This window comes from Dunckerocampus dactyliophorus, chromosome 4, assembly GCF_027744805.1.
Source record: "Dunckerocampus dactyliophorus isolate RoL2022-P2 chromosome 4, RoL_Ddac_1.1, whole genome shotgun sequence".
In the NCBI taxonomy this organism is placed as follows: Eukaryota; Metazoa; Chordata; class Actinopteri; order Syngnathiformes; family Syngnathidae; genus Dunckerocampus; species Dunckerocampus dactyliophorus.
The window spans coordinates 33,593,103-33,620,169 of NC_072822.1; the positions used below are offsets into that span (position 1 = coordinate 33,593,103).

The window sequence follows — 27,067 nt, forward strand, 5'->3', positions numbered from 1 at the left end:
ATTTTTGCTATTTTATTGATGTCAAAGTGCAAAAACATACACAACATTATGTAAGGACATTATAGAAGTGCCTTGGCACTTTCGTTATGTAGCATGCTAACTGTTAGCAAGGTAGCATTTTAGCTAATTTAGTAATGTTTAAATGCAAATAGACACACGACATGATGTAGGGACACTATAGAACTTGTGCTATCTTCTGAGGTGCTAAGATGCTAACTGTTAGCATTTTAGCTTTTTTTTTCTGTTTTATTGATGCCAAATTGCAAAAACACATGATATGATGTAAGGACACTATAGAACTGCCTTTGTGCTTTTGCTCCATTGCATGCTAACTGTTAGCATGGTAGCATTTTAGCCACTTTAGGAATGTCTAAATGCAAATACACACAAGGCATGATGTAGGGACACTATAGAACTCATTGCTTTGGCACTTTCGGTACTTAGTGTTAACTTCTGAGGCGCTAGCACGATGGCACAATGGCCACAGGTTTATTTCCTTTGTATGCTTTATGGTGCTACTGCTAAAAGCTGCAATATACAGCATACCTCACTGGAGAATAGTCATTGGTATGAAAACAAAGCAAGTCCATAATAATGAGTGCCACATCTGCTTCAGTTTGTCTTGTCTCTCTTGGCGGAATGCTGACCAGCCAGGACAGTGTTGCGTTTGTGCGCCAATGAATGAATGATCTCTTTCACGAGGCTTGGCTGTATCCTCTGCCTCCGCTAACAAGATGTCGCTTCACTGCGGATGAATGACGCTCTTTGTGTGCGCTGATGTATTCTACTCGGAGGCTTTGGCAAGGATTCAAATGCGCAGCCAGACTTTCTGCTAACAATGAACAATCCCAAATTACACCACCACTCCAGTCCTATAGGGGGTGGTAGTGCACATTGCACTCGTACTGTAATTTCATCATTCCTTAATGTATCTGCCCTGTGCTTGTTTCTAGGGTGAGGGTGTTCGACCTCAGGACGGGCTCCTCCGTGGCGTCGCTGTACGCCCACCACCTGGGCGTCACCTCGGTGCAGCTGGACGACTGGAAGATGGTCAGCGGCGGCGGTGAGGGACTGGTGTGCGTTTGGGAGATGAGGATGGCGACGAAACTGTGGGAGATGCACAACAGGTGCGAATAGTTGGGGTGTTTTTTTCCCGTTTCCTGGGCGACGCCACTTTAGAGTCAAATAAATGGGAACACCTTTTTTGCGCAGACATCCGGTGAGGCATGTGCGTTTCAACACCAGCACTCTGCTCACCGCCAACATTCCGGACGACAAGACTCCAAGGGGGGCGTGCATCACCGACGACGACCTCACAGCGCACCGCAGGTACGACCACCCCCCACCTCCCACTCTCATGAAAACTACGTCTACACGCAGAGTGCAGCCCAAAATGGTTAAACAGGCAATGAAACATGACACCACTTTCTTATTGGTGTCCTCAATGATAGCATGAACAGCCGTTTGGTTGCAGAGGGAGAGATGGAACGCTGGGCCAACAGTGACATCAAGTGGCCAAATGACGCAAAGACGTACATCATGGCTATGTTCCCTCTGGCTCAGGGCTGTCCGAAGTGTGGCCCGTGGTTGTTTTTTTATTGGCCCGCGGCACATTCTAAAATGACATTACTTTTATTACAAGTATTACAAGTTTATTCTTGTAAAATTGTGACTTTTTGACATTATTTTAGAGTATTACTTTTTTCTCTTCATATTTTGACTTTATTCTTGTAAAATTACAACGTTTTTTTTTTCATTAGTGCTTTTTTAAATTTTCAACTATTTGAACTTTCTTCTCGTAATTATGACTTTATTCCTGTAATATTTTGGCTTTATTCTCCTAACATTATACATTTTTAGCAACCTAATTTTCTAAAAAATAATTTTTTTTTCATTGTTTTGTTAGTTTCTCAGAATACTACTGACATATTTTTTCTTTAATATTTCAACTCTATGCTAGTAAAATGATTATTTTTTCTCATAATATTACAAGTTTATTCTCGTAAAATTGAGACTTTTTTTTCTCGTTAGAAAACAGCTTTTTTCTCTTGATATTTTTACTTTATTCTCGTAAAGTTACAGCAATTATGAGAAGTTGTAATATTATGAAAAACAAACAGAACCGTGAATAATTATTATATCATTATGGGAAGAAACTTTACAAGAACAAAACTGAAATACAGTCAAACCTGTCTTAGCGGCCACCTTTATAGAACGGCCACCTGCCTATAGCAGCCACTGAAAAATCCTCCGCAGCAAATGTACATGTTATAGACCCTGTGTATAGCAGTCACCTGTCCAACGCGGCCAGCGGCCACCCATTTTGTCTCCCTTGGTCAATATCTGACCGCATATAGCGGCCAAATTACCGACTCAAGTAGAAGCTTCATGCACGAAAAAGTTTCTTTTGTCAATCAATGAAGCCGTCGTGTGTAGACTTTAATTACTGAGTCCTAGCTCAGTCACAATCATTCACAAGATCCACACAAACTGTCAGTTGTTCTACATAAAAAAGCCGTCTTTTTTTGAGCTTGCTATTTCCTGGTCAAACATGTAACTTTAAGAGCATTTGCACCAAAACATTACCGCAAAGTAGGCTGGGAACAGGACGTGCTCCCAGCGACGCTACAATAAAAAAAAACATACGCTAGCATGCATGCGGCAGCGGGAGCAAAACTGAGTTGGGTTGTACTTAATTGAAGTATTTTAGAATGTACTCACGTTATTTTTTATCAATCCTCATCCACAAATCCATCAAAGTCCTCATCTTCTGTATTCGACACAAACAAAGCCGTCTTCTTTTCCGTTCGCTACTAGTCTGTTAACTTGTCAGTGTTATTCAGCTCCGAAGCAAAGGAGGAAACTTCTCCTGTTGCTTCTGCCAACTTTATTTATTGAACGCGGCCACCAGACAGCAGCTCAGAACACACACACATCTCTCAGCATCGTCTCTCCTTCCTGCTTGCCCACAAGGCAAAGGTTAAACAAGCCCCACTACATAGCTGTCCAGCCAATGCCTGTAAGAAATGACACCGTTTATTTCCTGGTGTGCACTGGTCAATACTGTAATGCCGCTTGTTGTGGGGAAGGAGAGACTCACGTCGCCGATGCACTTTAATGGCTTTATTAACAGCGGAGAACACTGCAGGACTTTACATCCACGCCAACATAAGCACACTTCCCAACTCTCTCCAAACTCACAGCTAGCACTGAGCCTAGCTCTCCTGCTCGGGACGCCCACCGTCACTTCCTGATGAACTAAAGCTGTAATGACACTCTGCCGTATAAAAAGTAAAATATTAAAAACAAGCGTAAGACATGACTAGCACAGCTTTGTTCTGTGGGTGGTGGATAATAACAAGCCTAGTAGTGCTGTACAACCTTTATCCCACAGTGCCCTCTACTGGTCAACATTATTTTTTTTCTCCCTTTTTTTTCTTTTTTTTTTCCCTCTACTGGTCAACATTCAAACTGGATGCCAACCTGTCTATAGAGGCCACCTGTCTATAGCGGCCACTTTTGCAGTCTCCCTCTAGTGGCCGCTATAGACAAGTTTGACTGTAGTTGGAAATTAAGCCGAACATTTACAAAAATGAAGTCAAAATATTAAGAGAAATAAGTTACAATTTACAAGAATAAACTTGTAATATTGTGAGGAAAAATAACACCATTTTAGTAGTATAAAGTTCAAATATTAAAGAAAATTTTTTTTGTAATGTTGTGATATGGAGGAAAAAAAACCCCCAAAAGAAATAAAGTTGTAGTTTTTGGAAAATTAGGTTGTGGGAAAAAGCGAGAAGAGAGAGAAAGTGGTATTGTTAGGAGAAAAGAATACATTCGTAATGTTATGTGGAAAAATAATGTCATTTTAGTAGCATAGAGTTGATATGATAAAATAAAAAATACAAATTTAAATTGTTATATTATGAGAAACTAACAAAACGAATAAAGTTGTCATTTTTGGAAAATTAGGTTGCGGGAAAACTTATAAGAATAAAGTCAAAATATTATGGGAGTAAAGTCAGAATTACGTGAACAAAATTTCCAAGAAGAATTTGAGTGATTTTTTGTCATTTTAGTGGCACAGAGTTGAAATTTGTAGGAAATTGGATTGGAGAAAAAGTTATTTCATGGTAATAAAGTCATAATCTTACGAAAACAAGAGCAAAAATATTTGATCCTAATAAAAGGCTTTTCACCAACAGCATGTGACAAAGCTGAGGTGCAGCCTTTTCCATGAAACATAAGTGCTGTACCTTTTTAGCATATCCAAGTGGCAAAGTTGCATCCTTTCATTTTCACTATGTGGCCCTCGATGGAAAAAGTTTGGACACCCCCTGTGTCGATGATCAAGGATGTTCGTTTCAGCTCTCCTGAAATGGATGAAAACATGTTATTTGGAACGGGCCACATTATTAGGGACAGGCAGGCAGATGAGTGCCGTAACCGCTACCCGTAAGGCCAGGTTAGCCAACGGAGGCGGTGCGGCGTGGCGCATTGTCGCTAACCTTCGCTGTCCCCTCAGGCACAGAGGAGTCATCTGCCATTACGACTTCGCCGAGGACGCCGGCGCTCAGGAGCAGCGCATCCTGCCCATCTGCAGGTCCGACTACACGGAATCTCACGGCTACAACTACAACATCGCCCTCACCGTGCCCTACGATCGACTGAGGTGAGCTTTCCCATCATGCCTCTGAACGCTGCACAGTGTCAACAATTGAAATATTTACCTGATGGAGACTGTCGGGGGGGAAAATCATGACTTTGTAATGTAAAAAAAAATGCTCCATTGTTTCATTTTTGTCAGTACTTTTATTAAAAGGTTTACAAAACATGAACTTGTTTTTTACATGATTTATTAGTGTGATTTTAGTGCAGATTAGTACAATAATAATCATAAAATAGTAATAGCACAGTGCGGGGGTGTCCAAATGGTTTGCACTGAAGGCCACATACTGAAAAATGAAGATATGTTAAGAAGTTCTAAATGTTTTAAGAAAAACCTGATCTCAGCTTCGTCGTATTGATGGAAAAGCCTATTAGGGGCATCAACTTTTTAAAAAAATACATTGTTTTGTTTTTAGATTCTTTTTTCTTATTATTTCAACTATATGCTACTAAAATGACTATTTTCCCTCATAATATTACCAGTTTTGTCTTTTTTCTCTTTATATTTTGACTTTATTCTCGTGAAATTACAGCATTTTATTCATTTCTCCTGTTTGTTGTTTTTAACAATTTCCAACAATAATTTTCTTCTCGTAATTCAGAACCTATTTCCCATAATATTTTTACTCTTTTAAACTTTTTTTATTCTCATAAAACTGCAACTCTTTTCTTGTTCGAATACGACTTTTTCTCGTAATATTTTGACTTTATTCTTGTAACTTTTCCTGCAGTCGGATTTTCCAGAAATTACAACTTTTTGTTGTTTGTTCCTCAGAATACTACAACTTAAAAAAAATCAAATATTAAAAACTTCAGGCTACTAAAATTACTTTATTTTTTTCCTCATATTATTTGTTTTGTTTCTCACAATATTACGACTTTTAAAAAAACATGTCATTTCTTTAATATTTCAACTCTATGCTAGTAAAATGACATAATTTTTTCTTATAATATTCCGACTTTGATCTCATAAAATTGCACCTTTTTTCCTCATTAGAATGCAACTTTTTCCTCTTAATATTTTTACTTTATTCTCATAAATTTACAACTTTTTTTTTCATTTTCGCTCTTTTTTTAAAATGTCCAACTATTTCAACTATCTTTCTTGTAATTATGACTTTATTGCCGTAATTTATTCTCATAACAGAATTTTCTGCAGCCTAATTTTCAAAAAATGACAAGTTTTTGTTTTGTTAAAAAACTGACATTACTAAAATGACATTATTTTTCATATTAGTTCATTCTCATGAAATTGCGACTTTTTTCTCGTTAGAATACCACTTTTTCCTAATATTTTGTCTTTGTTCTCATAAAATTCCAGCTGTTTTTTTTTGTTTTTTTTTATTTCTGCTGGGTTTGTTTTTTAAATTTTCCAACTATTTCAACTTTCTCCCTGTAAATGTTCTTCTCGTAATTATGACTTCATTCCATCATATTCACACTTTATTCTCGTCACATTACAACTTTTCTTGCACTGTAATTTCCTGACTTAATTTCTGTTTGTTTCCTTTAATATTACGCCTTAAAAACGCATCTTTTGTCTTAAATATTTAAACTTTATGCTACTAAAATTATGTTATTCATTATGTTATTAAATTTCAAGTTATTAATTTGGAAATTTTGTTAATTACAACTCTTTTCTCTGAATATTTTGACTTTATTCATGTAAAATTACTGCTGATTTTTCCATTTTTGCTTTTTTGTTTTCTTGTTGAATTATATGTTTTGAATGTTTGAATCTTTGGACACCTGGCGTAGTGCTTTCTTTTATTCGACATCATTTCTTGTGGCAAAAAGAAGCTTATTTGTTGTTAGGACGGTTTTTGCTGATGCAAACTCTCAGAGGAGCCCATGAAAACGACCCCGGGCTCGCTCTGGAATGTTTTGTCTCCGGTCGCCCACGTTGGACGTCGGCCAGCGCTGATGAGCCTCAAATGCCACATCGGCCTCAGAGGCTTGACTTGGGCTTTAAAAAAAAACAAAAAAAAGCTCCTCATTGCATTGTAGTGTCAGTTGGTAAGGCAGACTCTGCCGATGGCGCTGCGTCAAAGAAAAGGAAAGTGAAAAAGAAAGAGGAGGAATAGGGATCAACGTTGGCCGTACGCTTGTTCTAAGTTGCGACCATCATGAAGGATAAAGATGGCATCCATGAATGTGAATGTGAAAGGATCTGCTCCTATGAAATGGACAGTGATAACTAAGCAACATGGTGGTACGTAGGCCGAGGCCCTGCTGTGTGTAGCATATTGTTTACAGTGTGAAAACGCTTGTGATTGTATGAAGATACACATCTATGTGAATACAGTGAGGCGCAAGCCTCCTTTTAAGAGTTGGATTTCCCGCAGCGCATCGTGGTGGTGTCCACGTCCAAAAAGCGAATGTGCATCCTCGACTCCATCTCCAGACCTTTTAAGATCTGTGAGCCGGAAAGAAACATCGGGAAAAAAATGATCAAAGTTTTTTATTTATTTATTTTTTTTCAAAATGTCACATCTGCAAGGTGTCTTAATGCAAACCTGTTGAAAATGCTCGAAGGTAATCCCTTCGTAGAAGTCATCTGGCGCCTGGGAACAAAAAAATCAAGAAAAGTGCGTGAGTGAGTTGACGCTGCGCACCGTTATTAGGAAACTTGCTTTACTGAGGGTTGATTTTTGCTCATGAAGTTGCTTTTTCAGCACCTCCAAGTCCGAGTCCATTGTTCTCGCTCGGAAAAGGGTGGGGTGCCATCTACGGGTCGGGGATGAGATCCTGCCTCAAGTGGAGGAGTTTAAGTACCTCGGGGTTCACGAGTGAGGGACGGATGGAACGCGAGAAGGACAGGTGGATTGGTGCGGCGTCTGCAGTCGTGTGGGTTCTGCATCCTACGTCGTGGTGAAGAGAGAGCTGAGCCGAAAGGCAAAGCTCTCAATTTACCGGTCGATCTACGTTCCTACCCTCACCTATGGTCATGAGCTTTGGGTTGCGACCGAAAGGACAAGACCTCGGGTACAAGTGGCCGAAATGAGTTTTCTTCGTCAGGTGGCTGGGATCTGCTTTAGAGATAAGGTGAGAAGCGTTGTCATCCGGGACAAACTCGGAGTAGAACCGCTGCTCCTCCGCATTGAGAGGAAACTGATGAGGTGGCTCGAGCATCTGGTCAAGATGGCCCCCTGACGCCTCCCTGGGGAGGTGTTTAGGGCACGTCTGACCGATAGCGAGACCCAGGACACGTTGGAGAGACTATGTCTCTCAACTGGCCTGGGAACACCTCGGGATCCGCCGGGAGGAGCTGGACGAAATAGCTGGAGAGAGGAGAAGTCTGGTCTTCCCTGCTTAGGCTGCTGCCCCCACGACCCGACCTCGGATCAGCGGAAGAGGACATTCATGACGTTATGGAGGCTTTGTTACACGTAAACAAAAAAAAAAATTGCACCTTTCTGGTCCCATGTGTCTCCCACCAGAACCACATTTGTGCTGTACTATTATCCTGACATGTAATGCTTACTCAGCAGTATCTAGAAATATAATCCTGTTGGGAAAAATATATAAGGCAGGCTTCGCTACATGTCTTAAAAAAGTTTTAAAGCTAATTGTATGAAACTTGGCTGGGATCAGTTTTTTAAAACTAGATTTTTAATTCAATGATCCACTCAATATGAAGGTGCAGAAGAAGAACAGGAGATCACTTTTTACCCTCGGGACCATGTTGGTCCCATCTGACTCCCATAGTTTTGCTACACTACACCGTAATCCTGATACCAAAAGCAGTAGCAAATAAATATAATGCTCTGTTAACTCATTCTATACCAAAGATGTATTTCTACGTTTTTATAAACCCGAACGCCCGATCCCAAAGATGTACAGTATTTGTACGTCTTAAGTTTTTTGTCACGAGAGGCAAAAAGAAGTGATGATGCAACTGCAGACTAAAATATGTCACTGTTAGAGCAGTTTTAAGCGGCCACAAGGTGGCAGAAGTGCAATTGATGCTGTGTGCTGTGGATGGATCTTTTGCATGTGACAACACACGAGGCAGCAAGGAGGAAGTGAGAGAGCGTGGAGGAGTGTGGCTTCCCTCCTTCGTCTGTCCTCGTCTGATTGGCTGTTGACCATTGTCAATCAATCTCCTTCTTGCCGCCCTGCCGTGTTTCCTGTGTCATCGCTAGCTTGCTTGCTTGCTTGCTTGCTAGCTTGTGGTCATTGTATGTTTGCAAGTTTCTCCCCGACAAAACCCACAATGTCGTCGAAATGTTCGAAGAAATGTAGAAGTTACGCGGCTGTAGGGCGCCGACGTGGGAGCTGTAAGTTTGATCGTTTTGTTTTTCTTCAGCGCACAGACCAACCTAGCATTACGTCGGCGTTAATCGGGGCTGCGTTTCACGTTACCATGTGCGGCACGTTGGTGCTCGCCACTTCCAACATGGCGGCATCTGCGATGGCCTTGGCGGCTTCCTGTCCCATGGTGCCGCTTTTTGACAGCAGCTCCTCCACCACCTTGAAGAAGAACGACAATAAGTTTGTATTAATTTTGAAGTCTGGGCACTTTAAAATCAATATTTTCACTTAAATTTAGTTATTTTTCATATGATTCTATGCAAAGTTAATTTTTCCTACTTTATTTTGCTATGTAGCGATCTACCTCGTACCAGTCAAAAGTTTGGGGACACCTTCACCTCCACAACATGAGAACGTGTCTCCATACTTACGACTGGTTCTATGTGCCATTCAGTAACGTGTGAAAGCGTTTCCATACTTTGAGTGTATTTTATCCAGTACATACAGTTGCCTTTTAATTTCACTTAAATGTGGTTCATTTGTAAGGCAAGTGTGGTTTTTGACTTATTTTCTCATCCTTTCCCGGCATAATCCCAAATAAAAATAGCATAAATACATTAAAAAAATTAAATAAATACATAAGTAGTACTAAAAAATAATAATAGTAATAATTCTCGTCCTTTCCTGGCATAATACCAAATGAAAAATAAAATAAGTACATTTTAAAAAAAATAAATAAAAAAGAACAATAATATAATTCTCATCCTTTCTCGACATAATCCCAAATAAAATTTAATAAATAAAATACATAACATATAAAAATAATAAAATAAATAATAATAGTAATAACATAATTCTCATCCTTTCCTGACATAATCCCAAATAAAATAAAATAAAGACATTGACAAAATAAATAATAATAATCATAAAATAATTCTCATCCGTACCCAACATAATCCCGAATAAAAAATAAAATAAATACTTAAAAAATAAATAAAATAGTAATAACAATCATAAAATAACTACATAAAAAAGAAAAACAATAAATAATAATCTAGTAATTTAATAATTATCATTTTCCCCTGACATAATTCCAAATAGAAATACTGTAAAATAAATACATGATAATGGTAATTATAATAATGGTAATCCTGACGATGATAATAAGCACAATCATAATAATCATACTAATCATAATAATAAGTTATAATCATAATAATGATCACAATAATAACAATAATCCTAATCATGAAAAGGTTGCTCCCAGTTTACCTTCCTGTACTCGGCGAGCGTGATGGTGCCGTCGCTGTCGGTGTCGTGCATGTTGAACAAGACTGCGGCAAAGAGGAAGTTAGAACTGGCCGTCGTTTAAAGGACAAACACTTCAACACGGCGACGGACGGGTCAAGCTTCCCGGCGACCGTAAATGCACAGAAAGCTCCAATCATGACCACTGCTTCCTGTTTGGGGCGTTAATGGGGAGGAAATGGCAACCAGGCTTTCCCCCTAGATGGCGTTGGTACGTCAAACATCTCTTCTGGTTCCTGTGCAAAAGAGCTGCTTGGTCGCTGATTGTTATTAACAATTGGTCGTCTACCATCCTGCGTTTTCCATTTTTATTTGAAGCTGGAAAATGTAATCTATCTCAAAGACCCCCCGCCCCCCTCCTAAAAAAGAAGGCCACGGCATAAAGGACATCCGTGTGGGAATTTGGGTCACGGATACGCGGCGTCAAATGATTCCGAGCTTGCGACAGCGACACTTCTATTCTTGAAAACACGCGGCAGGGTGTCTGTGCGACTTGTCAGCGTCGGTGATACAGCACTCACACTTCAGCAGGTATCTTGTCAAGGGGCAACACTATAGGTGACTATACTTGAAAGTAGTCAGTGTACAGCTGAAAAGGGGTCAACACATTGCCATAGCTGGCAACACAAGTGAGTAGCAAGGTCTGGTGGCCACATTGTCAATATTTCCCTCAATGAACGGCAGCTCCCCAGTGCTGGCAGCATTCGTGCAGCCCCGTGACGCTACCACCACCGTGTTGGACTGTAGGCACGACACAGACGCTCTGCTGTTTTTAAGAACCTTCTGCAAAAACGCTAATCGAAGATCTTCTATAGGCCGTGATTGCTCTGCTCTTTTTAAGAACCTACTTTAAAAAGGCTAATTAAAGCACCTTTATGACAGGAGCGCTCTGCTGCTTTTAAGGACCTAGTGCAAAAACGGCAGTCAAAGATTCTCTATATACAGTATGACAGGCACGCTTTGCTGTTTTTAAAAACCTACTGCAAAAATGGTAATAAAAGATTCTTTTTAGTCCATGATCGCTCTGCTGTTTGTAAGAACCTACTTTAAAAACACTAGTGAAAAGATCCTCTATATAACAGCTACAGTCTTCTGTTTTTAAGAACATACTTAACAAACACCAGTCAAAGATCCCCCATAGGACATGACCACTGTGCTGTTTTTAAGAACCTACTACAAAAATGGTAATCAAAGATGCTCTTTAGGACATTGTTGCTCTGCTGTTTTAAGAACCTACTATAAAAACACTAATCAAAGATCCTCTATATAACAGGCACACTGTTTGTAAGGACATACTTAAAAAACACAAATCAAAGATCCTTTATAGGACATGACCACTCTGCTGTTTTTCAGAACCTACTGCAAAAATACCAGTCAGACATCCTTTAAATGACAGGAGCACTCTGCTGTTTTTAACAACCTACTTTAAAAACAGTAGTAAAAGATCCTCCATAGGACATGACCACTCTGCTGTTTTTAAGAACCTACTTTAAAAAGGCTTATCAAAGATCCTCTATATGATAGGAGCACTTTGCTGTTTCAAAGAACCTACTTTAAGAACACTAGACAAAGATCCTCTATATAACAGGTGCACGCTGCTGTTTTTAAGAACCTACTTTAAAAACAGTAGTCAAAGATCCTCTATAGGACATGACCCCTATGCTGTTTTTAAGAACCTACTACAAAAATGACTAAAAAGGTTAGTTATTATTAGTTAGGTGCTGTTATTAAGCACCTACTGCAAAAACACCAGTCAAAGATGCTCCATATACAAGACCACTATGCTGTTTTTAAGAATCTACTTTAAAAACACCAGACAAAGATCCTCTATTACTGGAGAATTGTGCCATTTTCAAGAACCTACTTTTAAAAAAGCCACTCAAAGATCCTCTATAAGACAGGTGCACTCTGCTGTTTTTAAGGAGCTACTTTAAAAACACTTGTCAAAGATCTTCTATACGACGGGAGCGCTGAGCGACGATCTTTGCTCCTCGCTTTGTGTTAGCAGATATTTCTTCCATGAAGGCTGTTTCAGCGAGTAGTCCATCCCTACTGCTACGCAAGCTGCACACTGACTACTCTCATGCAGTGTGAGGGCTGTACTGCGTGTGGCGCTCTGTGACGGGATTCCGTCCAAAAGGGGACATTTTTGGATGCGTTTCCTCACAGCGCAGCTTCTCCTCCCTCATGGCCTCCCTCTCCTCCTCGGTGGTCTTCAGCGTCGGGGGCCGAAAGTGAGACATGACCATGAGGAACTGCTCGAAGCCGATCTCCTCCTCCGAGCCCACCTCGTCCCGGCGCTGGTTCCTGGAGCCAAGCAGACAACATCCACACTGGAGACCTTTTCCAAAAAGGAAGGGAAGATCTTTGTTGTCATAAATTCCAGAGCGAGCATCCCACGGGTCCTTTGAGCTCACGCAAGGCAGATATTTCCTCGGGATTTTTATGGCCGTATAGGAATGCGTGGATGGAAGGCCAACCCGTGCTCGGCCAACAGCAAATATGAAGAACTAGCTTGCAAGAAAGCCTTAGAAAGGATGATAGACTTTGGAACAAAGTGCAAAAGTGCCATTCTTGCCGTAGCAGTCATGCCAGCGTTAATAATGAAGCACCCTTGTAGTGTCAGCAGTGAAGCATTCGTGTGTCATTCATAATGATCCGAAGAAATGGAAGGTAAAAGCACACCTTTTGTCAAAGAAGGCTTCAATGATTTGCTTCTTGATGGGATTGTTGGCGAGAGCTGCAACGCTGTCCAGGTTTCCTCTGCTGCAGTGCGACAAGAACAACACAATCACACACACACACGCACACACACACACACACACACACACACGCCTGCTGTTACTTAGCAAGCTTGGTGATTACGCAAAAACTCCCAACATATTTCCTCCTAATTGTGTCTCACACAAGGACTTCAGTGCCACGCGACTCCAAATCAAAGATCATGAATTTATGAGAGGAGCCATCCTCTACACATGACGTGAGTGTTGCCAAGTTTTTATGGACCAGCTTTAAAAATGCAAGTCAAAGATCCTCAGTATGACAGGAGCGCTTTGCTGTTTAATGATTTTCTGGAAAAACAAACAAACAAAAACCGCCAGTCCAATATCCTTTATATGATAGGAATACGCTGTTGTTTTTGAGGATCTACTGCAAAAATGCCAAAGATCCTCTATATGACAGGAGCGCTTTGTTTTTATAGACCTACTTTGAAAACGTCAGTCAAAGATCCTGCATATGACGCGAGCGTACTGCCGTTTTTGTGGATCCACTGCAAAAATGCCCAAAATCATCTGACGGGAGCGCTCTGCTGTTTTTAATGGACCTACTTTGAAAATGCAAGTCAAAGATCCTCTAACAGGAATGCTCTGCTGTTGTTGAGGATCAACTGCAAAAATGCCAATCAAAGATCTTCTGTGACAGGAGTGAGCTGCTGTTTTTGAGGATCTACTCTAAAAACATGGCAGTCAAAGATCCTCTATATGACAGGAGCATGCTGCTGTTTTTGGGAACCTACTGCAAACACGCTGGTCGAAGATCCTCTATATGACAGGACTCCTCTGTTGCTTTCTGGGACCTACTTTAAAAATGCAAGCCAAAGATCCTCTATTAATGACAGAAATGCTCTACTTTTTTTTAAAGGAACTATTTTAAAAACGGCATTCAAAGATGCTCAGTATGACGCAACCTATCTGCTGTTTTTGTAGACTTGGAAAAATGTAAGTCAAAGATACTCTATTTGACAGGAGCGCTCTACTGTTAAGAATCTACTTTAAAAACGATAGCCAAAGATCTTCTATATGACAGGACCCCTCTGATGCTTCTCAGGGCCTACTTTAAAAATTCAAGTCAAAGATCCTCTGTGAGACGAGTGTGCTGCTGTTTTGGAGAACCCACTGCAAAAAGTTCAATCAAAGATCCTCTATGTAACAGAAGTACTAACAGAAGATCCTTTATATGACAGGAATGTTCTGCTCTTTTTGAGCATCTACTGCGAAAACTCCAATCAAAGATCCTCTATGTGATGGGAGTACTTCAAAAACACTAGTCAAAGATACTTTATATGATAGGAATGCACTGCTGTTTTTGATAATCTATGCAAAAATGCCAAAGATCCTCTATATGACAGGAATGTGCTGCTGTGTTTGAGCATCTACTGCGAAATCTCCAACCAAAGATCCTCTATGTGACGGGAGCACTTTAAAAGCACTAGTCAAAGATTCTTTATATGATAGGAGTGCACTGCTGTTTTTGAGGAAAAATGCAAAAATGCCAAAGATCCTTTGTATAACAGGAATGTGCTGATGTTTTTGAGCATCTACTGCGAAATTGCCATTCAAAGATCTTCAATCTGGCAGGAGTGTGCAGCTGTTTTTGAGGATCTACTGCAAACATGCCAGCCCTACTGCAAAAAATGCATAAACTCCAGTCAAAGATGCTCTATATAAGAGGAGCGCACTGCCGTTTTTGAGGACCTACTGCAAACGCACCAGTTGAAAATCCTCTACATGACACGAGTGCTCTGCTGTTTTTAAGGATTGACTGCAAAAATTCCCGTTAAAGATCTTTTCTGTTTCAAAAACGTGAGTGTAAGATCCTTTATATATGATAGGAGCGTGCTGCTGTTTTTGAGGATCTACTTGTAAATGCCAATCAGAGATCCTCTACATGACAGGAGTGCTTTGCTGTAGGAGGTTTTACTGCAAAAAGAAAAAAAAACAACACTAGTTGGACGTCCTTTGAAAATGCAAGTCAAAGATCCTCAAAGTGACAGGAATGTGCTGCTGTTTTTGAGGATGTACTGCAAAAATGCTTGTCGAAGGTCCTCCGCTGTTTTTTAGGACCTACCTGGTCAAAGATCCTCTATACGGTAAGACTTGTTACCTTATCGTCTCCTCATTTCTGCTGAGTTGTCGGAATCTTTTGTGGAGATTTTTAATTTGCTCCAGCGAAACTGAAATGGACACAAACAAAAAACAGCCACGGTGGTTAGGAGATGATCCGTTTTGTTTTTTTGAGGAAATGAAAGTACGAGCACGACGCAAACACAAGCGGGCTTTTGTAGTTCCTTCAGTCCGCATCGATGACCTTCAACGTGCGCCCGTCAACGTTCAAACTAGTGGAACAATCAAGTTGAAGACAAACATGATCATGTGACCACAAAGGACTATAAAATGTGGAGAGAAAGATAAGGTGGAAAACTTGCGGAAACGTTCAAAGTCTCTCTCACGGCACACGCACATTAGCTACGCCCGCTTATTTCAACTAAAGAAAGTTCTTCTTTTTGTTTAATATTGTTGTATTATTTTTATGTAAAATCAAAAATCCCCTGCTTTTGAAGCCGTTTGTTGAATTCTGTAATGCTGAGCAATAAATAGAATCACTTGTCATTTAGCTCCAATGACACGAATGGAGTATAAAATCATTTCAATATAAATCACTAATCCTAATTCATGAAACTAGTTTACAAATCCTGAAATATTTGGTAACAAATATAAAATGATTTATGCATCAAATAAAACAAATCCACTCCTTTTGAGGCCATTTGTTTCATTCACTTTTCAGTTAGTTTTCATTACATTAAGAGTATAAAATGATTTAAATAGAAATGAACATATTTTGAAAGAAATATAAAGCAGTTTGAGGCCATGTGTTGTGTTTCATTGTGTGTTGCTGCACAATGAATGACGTTTCATTTGCTGTGGATTACATGAATTACATGAATATTCATGTTACATGAGTATTCAATTATGTTCATGTAAATAACCCGGAATTCATGAAAGTATTTTACCAATACAAAACATGTTTTTTAAAATAAATACATCTAAAATATATATTTTTAATGCCAAAATGTCCTGTGTGGGATCAACCAAACTTTCTAATGATGTGAATCAACAGTAAAGTCATTCATAATTATGTAGCAATCAGCTTGAGGCTCAGCAGCAGAACTTTGATGCTGACTTACATCCAGTTTTCCGGGCCAGGTCCTGGTACTGGTTCTGCTCGGGACGTGCCTGCGAGGCTCCCATGACTGCTGGAAGAGTGTGTGTGTGTGTGTGTGTGTGTGTGCACCAACTTGCACCCGCCCACCCTCCCAACTCTCCTTCAGGGTCCTAAGTCCGTGCAGAACTTTCAAGAAATAACCAAGACAAGCTGGAACGCTTAATTATTATTTATTGATTTAGCCCCGCCCCCTCCACTATGCATTGGCAGCAAAAAAATAAGTTATTAAAAAAAACACAACAACAAAGAATGACAGTGTGATTCGTTTTGTTTGGGATTCTCCGACAGCACTTCCTCTTTTCTTTGTCATCACTTCCCGTTTTTCTCTTTTTTTTTTCAAGTCTGTACTGCAGCGCTGTCTGGGACACTTCATTAGGGACAAACCAATCACATCCAATCGTTTCTCCACACCAGTTGGCTCAATACAAAACAAAACAACAAAATAAATCCCCAAAAATGTCTATTGGAATGCCGTATATTTATTAGAATCCTTTTATTTCCAGTGCTTATTCATGATAGTAGCAGCCAATGGAACGTTTATGCCACACATCTTTTCTGTAATTCTTACCAATTTCAATGCTATTATTTAAATAAAACTTTTATAAATGTATTATTTATTATATTGTTAACGAAAGGCATTTAAGTTCAAGACATTCCTAATTTGAAAGCCATTTAGAAGAAGAAATATTTAAATTGAATGAATGAATGTTATAATGACATCTATTACATTCCTAATTTTAAATTTATTTAAAACATTATTTATTGTAAGATGTCTCAAATTTGAATGCCATTGTAGACAAAGCTGTAAAAATTATTTTATAATGTATTTAAATCTATTAATGCATGTATGAGTTATTATTTTTAAATGTAAATGAAATTTCTTAAATGTATTATAATTATTCGTGTAATATGTTTATATATATATATATATATATATGTATATATGTATATATATATATATATATATATTTATATATATATTAAATATATAAATATATTTCCATTGAAACATTTTTTCATTGCGGAATTACTCATTTTAAAAACCACTGTCAATATTATTCTAAAATGTATTTAAATTACATTTCTTAACTGTATTATTAAATATTTATTTTTCAATTATTTTAAACATTTTTTTATTGAGGGATTACTCTTTAAATGTCAATATTAAAAAAACTGTCAAAAGGATTTAAAAATGTCTTTAAATTAAATGTCTTAAATGTATTATTAGTATTATTAATATTACTATTAGTGAACTGTATTATTTTTCAATTTTAAAAAATGTTAATTGCGGAATTACTCATTTTAATGTCAATATCAAAAAGCTGTAAATATTATTCTAAAATGTATTTCAATTAAATGTTTTATTAAATATTTATTTTTCAATTATTTAAAAAAGATTTCATTGAGGAAGTACTCATTTTAATGCCAATGATAAAAAAGGATTTAAAAATGTCTTTACATTGAATTTCTTGAACGTATGATTATTAGTGAAATATTTACTTTTCAATTTAAAACATTTTTTCATTGAGGAATTACTTATTTTAATGTCAATATAGAAAAAACTGTCAAAATGATTTTAAAATGTATTTAAATTGAATTTCTTGAATGCATTGTTGTTATTAAATATTTATTTTTCAATGTATTCCAAACATTCATTGAGGCATTATATTGCAAAATGATTCATTTCTTAAAATCAAAATAAAATATATTGAATGTATTATTGTTATCAGTTAAATATAATCTTTGATTTATTTCAAACATTTTTTTGATGAAAACATCAAAATATAAATAAATGGAAATGAAGTATTACATTTTGGGGGGGGTGTGGGTTAATAGTTGTTTTTTAGCCTTAAACAAGCGTTGTAAAAATACAACTTTTTATGTCTTTTTAGTCTTGTCATGACAGCAGTTTTTTTTCTTGATGTGAAATGTGGAATATTTTGCACAAACATGACAATAATGGAGGTTTTTTTAAATCCTTGAACGTATTTAGCGGCGGGGCTGCGATGCAAGCAGAGTGGTGCGCACATTGTTGGGGTAAATACCTGCACAGTCCCTCCCCAACGCCAGCTTCCATCACCTTCGCAGCGTCCCTAATGAAGTGTCCCGTGACCGGCGCACCCCTGGTGCTGGACCGTTTGGCGAGCGCGCTAGGTTGGCGTAGCGGCGGAGGGCGCGCCCCGGGGGACGTCGTCGCGGTAAAGCTGCCGCGCCGTCGTCGCCGTCTCCCGCGTGTCCTCGGGGTAGCGCGCCTGCAGCTCCTCGTTGGCGACGTAGTGGGTGTCGGCGAACTCGGAGAAGTAGCGGCCCACCTCCGGGTGGCCGATCTCCAGGGGGGACGCGTGGGGCTCCAGGTTCTCTGAGGAGGATGGACATTTTGTCACTGGAAGGTTTGGTGTCAATATTGTTCATGGCCACTAGGGGGCACATTGGTACCATACCGCAAGTTTTTACATTTCTAGAGCACGCGCCAGAATCTGTGGTTAACTCATGCTTCATTGTGGAATGCACGGGCTTGAAAAATATGCAAATGTGCCCCCTAGTGGCTGTGAGGCGCTATGGCGCATATCCTTTATATGTTATCGTCTTATGAGAATAAAGTCAGACATGTGAGAAGAAAATGTACAAGAACAAAGTTCAAATAGTTGGAAATTAAAAAAAAAACAGATAATTTTATGCGAATTTTTAGAGAAAGAAAAGTCGCAATTTTAAGAGAACATTGTGAGGAAAAATGTCATTTTAATATCCTAAAGCTTAAATATTAAAGAAATAAGACGTTTTTTTAAGTCGTAATACGAGAAACAAAAAGTAAATTTGCAATTTTGGGAAAATACGGTTACAGAAAAAGTTCAAATATCACGACAGTAAAGTGAAAATATCACAGGAATAAAGTCAGAAATATGACGAGAACATTTACAAGAACAAAAGTTGAAATAGTTGGAAAATAAAAAGCAGAAATGGGGAAAAACAGATGTCAATTTACGAGAAAAAAGTCCCAATTTTAGGAGAATAACGTAATATTATGAGGAAAAAGTAACGTCGTTTTAGTAGCATAAAGTTGAAATATTAAAGAAACGACATGTATAAAAATTATAACATGAGGAAAAACAAAAAGTGAACTTTAACCTTTAAAATTAGGTTACAGCAAAATGTATAATATTACAAACAAGTCAAAATATTACGGAATAAAGTCACAAATATGAGAAGAGAATTTACACCAAGAAAGCTGAAATAGTTGGAAAATTAAAACGGCAGAAAAGTCGCATTCTCGAAAAAAGTCACAATTTTAATGAGAATAACGTCGGAATATTATGAGGAAAAATGCACCAAGTTGAAATATTAAAGAAATAAAAATACATTTTTGAAAAAGTCATATTATGAGAAACAAACAAAACAACAAATAAAGTTGTAATTTTGGGGGAAATTATGTTACAGAAAAAATATAACATTAAGACAATAAAATCTAAATATTCTGGGAATAAAGTCATGAATATGAGAAGAAAAATTACAAGAATAAAGCTGAAATAGTTGGAAAATTAAAACAGCAGAAATATAAAAACTGCTGGAATTTCACGAGAATAAAGTCAAAATATTAAGAGGAAAAAAAGATGTATTCCAAGAGGGGGAAAAAGTCGCAATTTTACAAGAATAACGTCATTTTAGGAGCGTAAAGTTGAAATATTCAAGAAAAAAAAGATACAATTTTTTTCAAAGTCAAAATATGAGAAACACACAAAATAAAGTTGTATTTTTTGGAAAATTAGGTTGTAGAAAAAGCTATAAAATTCTGAGAATAACGTCATAATATTACAAAAAGAACATTGACGAGGATTGTTTAAAAAGGAAAAATTGGCAAGAAACAAAACAAAACAAAAAAACCCAGAAAAAAATAGGGAAAAAAGCAGACTACATTTCACGATGAACCTAAAATGTACTACTTTAATACTTTAAAATGTACTACTTTATTACTTTTAAATGTACTACTTTATTACTTTAAAATGTACTACTTTATTACTTTTAAATGTACCACTTTATAACCTTTACAGGTGAACTTCATTTGCGTTCCTCTCCTTTTGTTCTCTAACGTGACACGTGTGCATATCGCTAACTTTTTGTTAGTAGTATTTAGCCTCGTAGCAGAGACTGGTGTGAAAGTGAAGTCCTGATTTCTTATTTGTTTGCATTGTGTTTGTGACACTTCAATGTTTCAGATCATCAAACAAATTTAAAATATTAGCCAATGACAACACAACTGAACACAAAATGCACTTTTTAAATGAAACGTTTTATTATTAAGGGACAAAAAACTCAAAGCTACATGGCCCTGTGTGACAAAGTGATTTCCTCCCTGTTAAAACATAACTTAAGTGAGATTAATTGAGATTTATCAGTCTGGAAAAGGTCATAAAGCCATTTCTAAAGCTTTGGGACTCCAGCAAACCACAGTGAGAGCCATTATCCACAAATGCCAAAAACATGGAGCAGTTTTGAACCTTCCCAGGAGTGGCCAGCCAACCAAAATTAGAGCGCAGTTACGACTCATTTAAGAGGACACAAAAGACCCCACAACAACATCCAAAGAACTGCAGGGCTCACTTGCCTCACTTAAGGTCAGTGTTCATGACTCCACCATGAGACAGACACTGGGCAAAAATGACCTGCATGGCAGAGTTCCAAGACCAAAACCACTGCTCAAGAAAAAGAACATTAAGCCTTGTCTCAATTTTGCCAGAAAACATCTTGATGATCCCCAAGACCTTTGGGAAAATACTCTGTGGTCTGACAAGACAAAAATTGAACTTTTTGGAAGGTGTGTGTCCCTTTACATCTGGCGTAAAAGTAACACCGCATTTTAAAAAAAGAACATCACACCAACAGTAAAATATAGTGGTGGTAGTGTGATGGTCTGGGGCTGTTTTGCTGCTTCAGGACCTGGAAGACTTGCTGTGATAAATGGAACCATGAATTCTGCTGTCTACCAAAAAATCCTGAAGGAGAATGTCCGGCCATCTGTTGGTGTACTCAAGCTGAAACCAACTTTGGTTCTGCAGCAGGACAATGATCCAAAACACACCAGCAAGTCCATCTCTGAATGGCTGAAGAACAACAAAATGAAGACTTTGGAGTGGCCTAGTCCAAGTCCTGACCTGAATCCTATTGAGATGCTGTGGCATGACCTTAAAAAGGCGCTTCATGCTGGAAAAGCCTCCAGTGTGGCTGAATGACAACAATTCTGCTAAATTCCTCCCCAGCGCTGTAAGAGACTCATTGCAAGTTATCACAAACGCTTGATTGCAGTTGTTGCTGCTAAGGGGGGCCAACCAGTTATTATCACTTTTCCACACAGGACCATGTAGCTTTAAATGTTTTTTTCTCCCTTAATAACAAAAAGTTTCATTTAAAAACTGCATTTTGTGTTGAGTTGTGTTGTCATCGACTAATATTTAAATTTGTTTGATGATCTGAAAGAATTAAGTGTGACAAAACAAACAAAAAAAAAAGAAATCAGGAAGGGGGCAAACGCTTGTTCCCACCACGGTATCTCCATGTGTTGCTTTACAAAATATCAAAGTTGCATCCTTTCACGTTCACGATGTGGCCCTCGCTGACGGAAAAAGTTTGGTGTGTTCAGAGGTGAATATGATGGAGGTTTCTTTGTGGTCTTTACCTTGGGCCGCGTAGCGACACGTCCCGTCCTGCACGAGCACGTTGTAGAAGGGCTGGTTGGCGCCGTTGGACAGCTGCTGGACCCTCATGGTGGTGATCCACTCCTGGCTCATGGTGCACTTGGGGTCCCAGCCGTAGATGACGCAGTTGTAGCCCGACCTGCAGTGGGAGGACATTTTTCCACATTTAGCAGACACAGCTGCTAGCGTGGGCCACATGTCGTTTCCGACGCACCTCTTGTGTTTCATGACGAGGCCCACGGAGTACTGGACCTCCAGGTGTTCCGGAGCGCCGCGTGTCTTCACCTCAGGCTCCGCCGGGTGCTTCTTGTGCTGGATGTGCTCCAGCGTGTGCTGCACCAGGTAGCCCACGGCCACGTGCTGCGACGGGTCCAGCGCCTGGATGTGCTGCAGGATGTCCAACACCTGCGAGGAAGCCACACCGGTCCCGTGAGTTCTCTTACAACCTGACCTCCTCTGGGGGAGCGTGTTTGGACCTTCTCTGGCCAGATGCCCAGGTGGAAGTAGAGGCGGGCCTGCAGCAGCAGGTAGGTCACGTTGTCTGGGTTGAGGGTCAGGTAGAGGTCCAAGGTGTCCCTCAGCAGCTGGTACGACTTTTCATTGCCTTCCCTGAGAGGACAAACCAACAAGTCAGCTGCGCTTTTGCAAAATAAATTCTTTCAGCCACAACATCCATTCCACATACGGTATATCCCAACATCTTACCCTCTTTTCCCAATGTTCAGCAGGTTCCCCACCATCCTCAGCAGAATCTCCGTGGTGCCGATGGCGCCGTAGTAGTCGGCGGCGGCCTGGTGTCCGATGAGGTACTCGCACTCCTTGGCCGTCAGCTGCTTGCCTTTCCCGAAGGCGTCGATGTAGACAAAGTCGTAGATGTCCTGGCTCCTGCGGGACGCCGTCATACCCGATATGACACAAAAGCACAAGAGTAGCTCACAAAGTACACGCACGAGTACCCTTGCGGTTTTTGGCACCAGCGCAGCAGGAAGTGACTGGGGAAGTTGACAGGCTCCAGCTTGACCCCCAGCTTCTGGGCCAAGGTCATGTAGAGAACGGAGAGGCTGATGGGAATGCCTTTGCGGCGTTGTAGCACCTGGAAGACCAAATTCTGGGTTGTATCTGGGACCCACATTTTCCAATGGTCATTAAGTCACAACCCACTTTTATTTAAGTCATTTTTTTTTTTTTACACTTTTATTTACATTATTTTTAATTTATATTTGCATTATTTTTACACTTTTGTCATTTTTAGTTATTTGCATTATTTTTTACGTTCGTATTAAAGTATTTTTTATTTGTATTCTTTTTTATACTTAAGTTGTTTTACATTTTTTATTTTTATAATTTAACATTTGTCATTTACATTTTTTTTCCCTTATTTTATCATTTTTATTTTTACTTTTTTTATTAATTATTATATATATTATATACATTATAAGTATTTTTGTATTGATTTATTTTTTTCATTTCTATTCAAGTCATTGCTTTGACTTACTTTTTATTACACTTTTTGTTTACACTTTGAAGTCATTTTTTAAAGTAATTATTTTTATAATTTTGCTTTTATTTAAGTCGTTATCAATATTTATTTCTATTATATTTACTTTTACTTACTTTTTTATTTACTTTCATTAGAGTAATTTTTACTTATTTTTATAATGAACCTTTTTATTTACGTCTTTTTTTTATACTTATTTAAGGCATTTTTATTTGTATTTATTTATTTTTATTACTTTTAAAACTTTTATTTAACTATTTTTTATTTACTTCTTGCTTTTATGCAAGTCACTATTTTATTTTTTATTATTGTTTTACACTTGTTTTTACTTTTAAATCATTTTTGTTATTTTTTTATACTGTTGTCACATTTTATTTATACTTATTTTTATTATTTTGCTTTTATTTATTTATTTTGCTTTTTTATTTAATGTATTTTATATTTTTTTGTGCATTGGTGTTTATTTATTTACATTTTGTCTACTTTTATTTAGGTCAAACCAAGGAAACGGATTTGTTGTTGTTTTTTTTAAACTGCCGTCTTCTGAAACATGAATCCACATAATTCCATGTCCGACGTGTCCAAAGTGCATTTTAGAGGAATCTATTGATTGATATTCTAATTGTTGACTACCTGATGGATGTAGGAGTTGAGTGGATTGTAGTAGTCCGTCTGGTCCCCCTTGTACTGGAGCTGATCGTACAAGACGGAGTTGAGGGCGCAGAAGACCTGCCGCTGGAGCTCAAAGTCCTCCAGGAGGAAGCCTGCCAGGCGAGAAAGTGAGCTTCAGGGGACGGAAAAAGGCTCGGGAAAGGCTCGGCGCTCGCCGCTAGTCACCTGGAGCGCTGCGAAGGCTGGGGTGAGACGGGTTCTTCAGCCTCAGCGTCTTTTTGACTTTTTCCGCCATGTCGTCCAGCTGCGCCGAGACGCCTTCCAGCGTGACGTCGGCCAGCGGGTTGCAGTACTGGTCCACCAGAACGGCTCCTGGACGGCACCGTTCAGTAGACGCATAGCAACAACATATACTGTATTATATTTGCTAGCACAGTCATTTGTATTCATAATTCATCATGAAAAATAACCACATCCCATTTAAAATAGGACGAATCAACATGATGCTGCATTCAAGACTACTGGGAAAAGTAGGAAACATCCCACTTTGATCTCACGAGGTCCCACCTTGAAAACCGTCCCGTCAAACATACAAAAATAACAGGGCTGACAACCTGCTTTCAAGCTCGTATTTGTTTACTTTCTACATTTCTTTTCTTTGTCCGAAGCCCGAAATTTGTAACGTCTGGGGCCCAGACCTACACAGTCGGATGCCGCTTATGTTGACAAACCGGTGTACGTCAAAACTTAATGTGCAAGCTAATCTGGCTACTTTTAGTTTTGGTTATGTTGACGTCAGTCAGCCAGTCCGGGGGGCGTGGAGATAAACGGGTTCTGTATCGTCCATTCTCAGGTCTCTGGCCAAAGCCACAAGTAAATGTGTAAGTAATGGCTACTTTCGGTTTCAGTTATGTCGACGACCACTTATGTCGATGGCTGTCTGAAGGGCGTCGGGATAAGTGGATTCTACTGTATCGCCCATTCTCCTCTAAATGTGAATAAACTAAATGTGCAAGCTAGTTTGACTACTTTTAGTTTCGGTTATGTCGACGGCCGCTTGTGTCGACGTCAGTCAACCAGACCGAGGAACATCGACATAAGCGGGTTCCACTGTATCGCCCCCTCTCCTTATGCCTCTGGTCAAACTAAACGTGTAAGCAATGGCATGTTTCGGTTTCAGTAGGACATGTCGACAACCGCTTATGTCGACACTATTCTGAGGGGCGTCGGGATAAGCGGATTCTACGGTATCGCCCATTCTCAGGTCTCCGGCCAAAGTCACAGGTGCATGCGCAAGTAATTGCTAGTTTTGGGTTCAGTTATGTCGACAACCGCTTATGTCGATGCCAGTCTGAGGGGCGTCAGGATAAGCGGATTCCACTGTATCGCTCATTTCCCTCAGGTCTTTGGCCAAAGTCACAAGCAAGCGCGCAAGCTAATTTGGCTACTTTTGGTTTCGGGTATGTCGACGGCCGCTTACGTTGACAGCGTTTAGCTTCTTTTGACACTTTTATGATGTTTAAAATGTGACTTTCCAAGAAAGCATTCACAACATTTTTTCCCCCTACAAATCAGTGTCACAGTTTTTGGTCCCACCTGCTAGCGCCGACTGCTGCTCCGCCGGCTGCTCCAGGAAGCTCTTCAGACTCCGCAGGATGTTCTGCTGTCTCAGGAAGTAAAGGATTTTCTTTGCATAGTACTTCAACGTCAGGCTTTTCCTGCGCGGAGGCAAAGCAACGAGAGGCAGTGAGTCCTCGCCCTCGCCACCCTGGTCCCTGGACGCCTCACCTCTTGTCTGCGTGGAGGATGAAGACCAGCTCATCCTCGCAGAAGTGCTCCGGCATCCCCAGCGACTCGATCTCGGCAAAGCTGTCGCCCAGAACCTGGCCGATGCACGGCTGAGTCGCAGATTCTTTGCATTAGTTGCAAGGCCGAGACACAACTGATGAATCAGCCAAGTTCATTTACTCACAACTTCTGTGAAGAACCTTTTGGAGATGGACTCCACCGTCCTCCGGATTTGGATGCCCACTCGATGGCGTGTCTTGTACTCTCGCAGCCAGTCGCAGCTCTCGTTCTGTGGGTAAAACCTCTGCAGCCTCGGCCATCTGTGCGTGTAAAAAAAAAAAGTCTCAGTTAGGATGCAAGCAACGCTCCGAAGCGGTGCTGATGAGAGAGGCTGCATTCTTTTGCAGCTCCTGTGTGACATGACATTCAAGGTTATGCGTTTGCTTTTGCGTTGAGCCTGAGTTTCATGTGAACAATAATGTTCTAAAAGGTTGTTTTTTTTTTTTCAAAGAAAAAGCACATATACTAACTTGCAGCGAGCCTACGCGAGGCTGCATTTGATGCGTCAGCAGAATGTCAACCAGCTGACTATTAGACTCGAACAAGGAAAGACGACACATGAGCCGATTTAAAGCTCTAAACGCAGCATGCGCCTCGTTGATCTGCTGTGAGCGGCGACAATAGCAGAACGTGTGATAAATAACGGTAAATATAAACATTAAAAAATCACCTGAGTTTGTACTGGTGCCCCCACACCTTCCCTCGTCCGTGGCAGACGTCGTGCAGGCGCTGGCAGCAGCGGGACACGTTGCAAATGTCGACATGTTTCAGTACTGGGAAGCACAGGATGTGTTCGAGCACCTCGGTGGGCAGGTCGGTGAGATTTTTGCCGTCCTGGCCGCAGGTTGCCCGCTGATTTGGATTTGCCAGCCGCTCTCCGGCGACAAACGCCGCCATTTTTACTGTTTACCACCCGCGATTACCTCATTGCCTAGGCTCCACCCCCTTATGGCGCAGGGGGAGGTGCGGCTAAGAAGGTATGTATCCTGATTGGTCGTTTTACGAAGAGGGCGGGGTAACGTGTGATGCCTTTGGTGGCACGAAAGCATTCACGAAAATCGTTCTAAATCCGGGATGCTGACAACATAGCAGGCAAACTACAATATGTTTGTTATATATTGATATAAGAATACATCATATTATGAAATTATAATATTAAAGCACTGATAATCAGCGCAGAAATGTCACG

General features: G+C 39.6%; 3 protein-coding genes across 5 annotated transcripts in view; 1 reads left to right on the forward strand and 2 right to left on the reverse strand.

The window, feature by feature from the left end:
* Positions 1-5,532, forward strand: part of fbxw8 (F-box and WD repeat domain containing 8) — a 28,328-nt gene extending 22,796 nt beyond the window's left edge. Inside the window, exons 9-11 of the mRNA XM_054773614.1 lie at positions 954-1,127; positions 1,213-1,329; positions 4,526-5,532. Of these exons, the coding sequence (XP_054629589.1) occupies positions 954-1,127; positions 1,213-1,329; positions 4,526-4,676 (442 nt within the window). The 3' untranslated portion in view covers positions 4,677-5,532. The remainder of the gene's footprint in view (positions 1-953; positions 1,128-1,212; positions 1,330-4,525) is intronic.
* tesca (tescalcin a) lies at positions 3,754-16,279 on the reverse strand. Of its 3 annotated transcripts, none has more exons than XM_054773617.1 (8): positions 16,196-16,279; positions 15,115-15,184; positions 12,916-12,993; positions 12,398-12,537; positions 10,195-10,256; positions 9,034-9,141; positions 7,185-7,232; positions 3,754-7,084 (listed from the first exon to the last, which is right to left on the reverse strand). In XM_054773617.1, the coding sequence occupies exons 1-8, from the start codon at positions 16,257-16,259 to the stop codon at positions 6,992-6,994; spliced, it is 663 nt and encodes a 220-aa protein (XP_054629592.1). In that variant the 5' UTR covers positions 16,260-16,279; the 3' UTR covers positions 3,754-6,991. The 3 variants fall into 3 exon arrangements, with proteins under 3 accessions (XP_054629592.1, XP_054629590.1, XP_054629591.1); XM_054773615.1 differs by having other exon boundaries at positions 12,916-13,065; XM_054773616.1 differs by having other exon boundaries at positions 3,755-7,084; positions 12,916-12,996.
* Positions 16,280-16,366: 87 nt separating this feature from the next.
* fbxo21 (F-box protein 21) lies at positions 16,367-26,789 on the reverse strand. Its single transcript, XM_054774877.1, has 12 exons — positions 26,549-26,789; positions 26,003-26,138; positions 25,819-25,928; positions 25,627-25,748; positions 24,256-24,402; positions 24,052-24,182; positions 22,877-23,013; positions 22,626-22,805; positions 22,397-22,529; positions 22,135-22,325; positions 21,902-22,059; positions 16,367-18,592 (listed from the first exon to the last, which is right to left on the reverse strand). Exons 1-12 carry the CDS (start codon positions 26,773-26,775, stop codon positions 18,384-18,386), a joined length of 1,881 nt encoding a protein of 626 aa, XP_054630852.1. The 5' UTR covers positions 26,776-26,789; the 3' UTR covers positions 16,367-18,383.
* Positions 26,790-27,067: the final 278 nt, after the last annotated feature.